We start from the raw sequence: 6000 nt of genomic DNA, 5'->3' as shown, positions 1-6000 counted from the left end.
GGTGTTGTTGATAAACGGTTTTCGCCTTGCATAGGAGAATTTAACTTGCACTTACAGATGTAGCGACTGTGGTTACTGACAGTGGGTTTCTGAAGTGTTCCTGAGCCCATGTGGTGATATCCTTTACACACTGATGTCGCTTGTTGATGCAGTACAGCCTGAGGGATCGAAGGTCACGGGCTTAGCTGCTTACGTGCAGTGATTTCTCCACATTATCTGAACCCTTTGATGATATTTCGGACCGTAGATGGTGAAATCCCTAAATTCCTTGCAATAGCTGGTTGAGAAAGGTTTTTCTTAAACTGTTCAACAATTTGCTCACGCATTTGTTGACAAAGTGGTGACCCTCGCCCCATCCTTGTTTGTGAATGACTGAGCATTTCATGGAATCTACTTTTATACCCAATCATGGCACCCACCTGTTCCCAATTTGCCTGTTCACCTGTGGGATGTTCCAAATAAGTGTTTGATGAGCATTCCTCAACTTTATCAGTATTTATTGCCACCTTTCCCAACTTCTTTGTCACGTGTTGCTGGCATCAAATTCTAAAGTTAATGATTATTTGCAAGTTTATCAGTTTGAACATCAAATATGTTGTCTTTGTAGCATATTCAATTGAATATGGGTTGAAAAGGATTTGCAAATCATTGTATTCCGTTTATATTTACATCTAACACAATTTCCCAAATCATATGGAAACGGGGTTTGTACTTTGTCTTTGTAAAGCTGCAAAAAAAGATGCAAACAATATTTTGACATTCACTTTTTTATTGCAAATGTGGTTTCTTACAAAACGGCTTGAAACTTAAACTGACAAACCCCTTAACCGCACGGTAAAAAACAACAACAACTGGCTGCAGTCATGAGAGCTTTGATAGTCATATTTGTCAAAACAGGAAGAAATGTCAAAATAATTTCCTGCACTCTCCATGAAAAGTGGCATACAGAGCGACGTCAAAACCACGTGTTAGCGTTCAGAACACAACAATGTGTATGATTTTGAGGCACAGACTGACAAAGTCTGTGAGGCAGACTTTGGACGATAAAGGACTGTGCAGGCACATGCTAAATAAAGTCAGATATCGTATATTGCAGTTGTAATGCTACATCAATAGATAAGGCAGATAAACAGCAGTGAAGTAAATATAAAGACACAACTTAACAATAAAAACATATATTTTGTAAATCTAATGGAACCATTTAGTCATTACCCATAAATGTTGGTTAGTTTCCAGAAAAAAAAAGACATGAAGTGGTATGTTTATTGTGCTTTAAAGAATATGTCATTGTTGTCTTCACAGTTTAAAATAATAGCGACCATTTTTTTTTAACAATTTGGGTAATCTGACCGATTACAGTGATCACCGACTAATTTGACTAGGCCATGATTTGTATGTTCTATGTAACAGAGAGAGACACCACGGATACTAAACAAGTATCTGATCCCCAACCAGGCAGCAGAAATTCATTATTTTGAGGCCCCTCTATAACAAAACACTTTCACACTCTTTAAATAATGTAAAACAATGTTTACACTTTTTTAATCAAACTTGAATTAATTTAGTTTAGACTGTTGTTTTAACTATTAAATGAACCTAAAGTATGACTTATTTTATATTTGTGGACAATATTGGTCAATGTGTTGTCAAGCTTATTTAAATGGTTTTATTTTTATTTTTTGGCTGTGATGATAATGTAAATGAGGGATTTCTAATCACTGCTATGTTGGAATTCTTATTACTGTATTTTTCGGACTATAAGTCACAGTTTTTTTCATAGTTTGGCCCGGGGGAGCGACTTATACTCAGGAGCTACTTATGTGTGAAATTATTAACACACTACCGTAAAATAGCAAATAATATTATTTAGCTCATTCACGTAAGAGACTAGACGTATAAGATTTCATGGGATTTAGTGATTAGGAGTGACAGATTGTTTGGTAAACGTATAGCATGTTCTATATGTTATAATTATTTGAATGACTCTTACCATAATATGTTACGTTAACATACCAGGCACGTTCTCAGTTGGTTATTTAGCCTATAGCCTCTATAACGTACACTTATTCAGCCTGTTGTTCACTATTCTTTATTTATTTTAAATTGCCTTTCAAATGTCTATTCTTGGTGTTGGGTTTTATCAAATACATTTCCCCAAAAAATGCGACTTATACTCCAGTGCGACTTATATATGATTTTTTCCTTCTTTATTATGCATTTTCGCCAGGTGCGACTTATACTCCGAAAAATACGGTAATATTGACACTGTTGTTGATATTATTCATTTTTGTTTGACTACTTTTGGATTGTTTTGTGTCACGTTTGTGTGTCCTCTCAATTATTCTGTTGATTGCTATTCTGAATGTTGCTGGGTTTGGTTTTGGATTTGTAATTGTATTATTATGGTATTATTGTGTATTATTTTGTTGGACTGATTAATTAAAAAAAAACAAAAAAAAACTTGAATTTAATTCGATGCATTATTTGTACTAAAACAAATTAAAGGGATTCTTTGGGGTCAAAATACACTTCATAGATTTATATCACAAATGTGCATATCTTCCTGACATTCTGGTCGGGAATTTAATCCCAGTACCATTTTATAAAAGCCCAGAACTAACAGTGCACAATTAGAATATTCTGAGAAATTTGCCGTTATTGTTTTAAAGGTGACTGAGCAGGAACAGGCTAGGAAAATGTTTGCAGTAAAATGTCATTATGAAACGCCTCTTTTTTCATTAATTGACATTCCCACAGATACCCACAGATTGCGGGGCCCGACACACAGCGTGCAATCGGCGTTTAAGATTCGGAAAATGGCTGAGTGTGATACCAAGAACAACATCGCCACATCAAACATGCAAGTGGAAACCGCATTGAGGGGCGCGTTCCATAAAATCTCGGATTAGAAGCTTCGAGCCTCACACTAAAGACTCGTTGTGAAGATGAACCAAAACTTACGGCCAAGACAAAGTGACACAAGAATAAGCTAATTAAAAAGTCTCTGGACTTTGATCACTTATCAAGTGAAAGTGAACCTTTCAGGGTTTAGACCAGGGGTGTCAAACTCATTTTAGATCGAGGGCCACATGGAGAAAAATCTACTCCAAAGTGGGCCGGACTGGTAAAATCATGGCACGATAATTTAAAAATAAAGACAACTTCAGATTGTTTTCTTTGTTTAAAAATAGAACAAACATGTTCTGAAATTGTACAAATCATAATGTTGTTGTTGTTTTTTTTACAATTACCTGTTGCGGTTAATAGTATACAGACCGTAATTTTCGGACTATAAGTCGCAGTTTTTTTCATAGTTTGGCCGGGCTCCAGTGCGACTTATATATGTTTTTTTCCTTCTTTATTATGCATTTTCGGCAGGTGCGACTTATACTCCGAAAAATACGGTATTTTATTTGTCGATGTTTATATTTTCTGAATAAATTATGTGATAATCTTCATTAGTCAACACAATGGTGTTAATTATCAATTTATCAAGATAAAAAAATTATGTCAAAATAAATTTACAGTATGTTATTTATGTAGTTTGATCATTTTCCTCACCTGATGTACTAACATCATGTGGTTTATTTTGTACATATGTAGCATCATCTACAAAGATACAAATAATTGCTATTGCGACACCTGGTGGACACATTTAGAACAGCTGTTTCTTTCATTCAAACATTTCAGGTAAATTTTTATACTTAGCAAACTCATCCCGCGGACCGGATAAAACCTGTTCGTGGGCCTCATCCGGCCCTCGGCCCGTACGTTTGACACCCCTGGTTTAGACAATATGTGTCATGGACTAAAACCCTCCTGAGATTTGATAACCCCGGTGAACAAGTGCAAGAAACATCTGGCCTCTCTGCTTCCCGAGTACTCTTGTCACTTCCATGCTTGGGGATGGAATACTTATTCCACTACATCACATACAAGATACACATAACCTTTATTTCATGTTTTTTTTTTCTGGATTTATGTTTTGTCGGTTTCTGTTTAAATAAACGTAGCCAATATATGTCCTTATAAGAGGTTAGAACATCCAACACTGTACATGGTGATTTAGTAGAGTATGTAATGTCAATTGGCTGCAGGTGGCAAACATGAGACAAAAGGTATAAACGTCTCCTTTCTGTCTCTGCTACATACAAAACGAGTGGATCATTATTAGAGAACTGCAAAACTATGACTTTTCATTTGCCATTGCTACTTTTTGATACCTACGTAGTTTTCAAGTGCATATTGCGTACACTAGCTTATCCATTCATGGGGGCTACAATATTTAAGTGACCAAAATAGATGAAAGCTACAGTGCTATTACTCATTATGTAGTGCTCTAAAGTAACAAGAAATAACAGCTCTGTCAGCGAATATTGAACACACCTCAACTATTTTGTCTCTCTTCGGCCCTTTGATTCGCCTCACTAAGTCATATTAACCAAGCATACATCGCTCACGAAAACAAAAATTTTCTTATCCTTTGTATGAAATACACCCATAGGTACATCCTACTTGACCGCCTGTATAAGTCAACAGTGCCCTCTAGCAGGGATTAACATTACAGGCACGTATTTCCTTCCGGTCCTTGCAGTTGGCCGACACTGTGCCTTTAGCTCTTTTCTTCTTCAACATGAAACGCTCCTGGATGCCTCCTCCGCATGCTTTGGTGCAGTCAGTCCAGCCGGTCCATGGCTGCATCCCACAACCTTTAGGAGCAGTCACCTCACTTAAACATGTAGCACATGAAAGACTTCCTACGGTCTCCACACTTACCGGACTGTTCTTCCAAGACTGCGTCTCTTCCCTGTTTGCCTCTTCTTCTCCTCTTGCCTTCACTCCTGTCATCCTTGGGTTTGGATCGACACTTCCTGATCTTGCACTTCTTCCTCTGGATGGTCTCGGGACAAGCGCTGCCTCCAAACTGTGGCTCCAGTTTTATCATGCGGGTTCGGATGGTGTGGCCTTTACCGCAGGACTTGTTGCATTCGGACCACTCGGACCACTCTGAGACCATGCAGTCGATGGCTGGAAGAAATGCATACAGAGAGAGAGGGAAGAGTTTCGTTGTGAAAACATTCAAGATTAACATTTGCAGTGCAGTTCTATTGAAGGGAGTTTAATTATCAGGTTATTTGTCATATTTAAAGGCCTACTGAAACCCACTACTACCGACCACACAGTCTGATAGTTTATATATCAATGATGAAATCTTAACATTGCATCACATGCCAATACGGCCGGGTTAGCTTACTAAAGTGCAATTTTAAATTTTGCGCGAAATATCCTGCTGAAAACATCTCGGTATGATGATGTCAGCGCGTGACGTCACGGATTGTAGAGGACATTTTGGGACAGCATGGTGGCCAGCTATTAAGTCGTCTGTTTTCATCGCAAAATTCCACAGTATTCTTGACATCTGTGTTGGTGAATCTTTTGCAATTTGTTCAATGAACAATGGAGACAGCAAAGAAGAAAGCTGTAGGTGGGAAGCGGTGTATTGCAGCCGACTGCAGCAACACAAACACAGCCGGTGTTTCATTGTTTACATTCCCGGAAGATGACAGTCAAGCTTTACCATTGGCCTGTGGAGAACTGGGACAACAGAGACTCTTACCAGGAGGACTTTGAGTTGGATGCGCAGACGCAGTACCGTGAGTACACATGCAGCTGGGGCTTCCAAACATTTGAACGCTTGCCCGTACATGCGTGCCGCTATGTGCATGTCACGTACGTAACTTTGGGGACTTTGGGGAAATATATGTGCTGTATGAACTTTGGGGAGGTGAACGGTACTTTGGGCTGTGGGATTGAGTGTGTTGTGCAGGTGTTTGAGTTGTATTGGCGGGTTATATGGACGGGAGGGGAGAGGTGTTTGTTATGCGGGATTAATTTGTGGCATATTAAATATAAGCCTGGTTGTGTTGTGGCTAATAGAGTATATATATGTCTTGTGTTTATTTACTGTTTTAGTCATTCCCAGCTGAATATCAGGTCCCA

The 6000-nt window shown here is 38.4% G+C and overlaps 1 protein-coding gene across 1 annotated transcript in view; it reads right to left on the bottom strand.

The window, feature by feature from the left end:
* Positions 1 to 747: 747 nt before the first annotated feature.
* Positions 748 to 6000, bottom strand: part of spon1b (spondin 1b) — a 180403-nt gene continuing 175150 nt past the window's right edge. Inside the window, exons 15-16 of the mRNA XM_061969800.2 lie at positions 4777 to 5028; positions 748 to 4709 (exon numbers count right to left, since the gene is read on the bottom strand). Of these exons, the coding sequence (XP_061825784.2) occupies positions 4546 to 4709; positions 4777 to 5028 (416 nt within the window). The 3' untranslated portion in view covers positions 748 to 4545. The remainder of the gene's footprint in view (positions 4710 to 4776; positions 5029 to 6000) is intronic.

Source organism: Nerophis lumbriciformis, linkage group LG10, assembly GCF_033978685.3.
Source record: "Nerophis lumbriciformis linkage group LG10, RoL_Nlum_v2.1, whole genome shotgun sequence".
Classification (NCBI taxonomy): Eukaryota; Metazoa; Chordata; class Actinopteri; order Syngnathiformes; family Syngnathidae; genus Nerophis; species Nerophis lumbriciformis.
The sequence above is the reverse complement of the archived record's forward strand: the minus strand, read 5'-3'. Positions and strand labels throughout refer to the sequence as shown.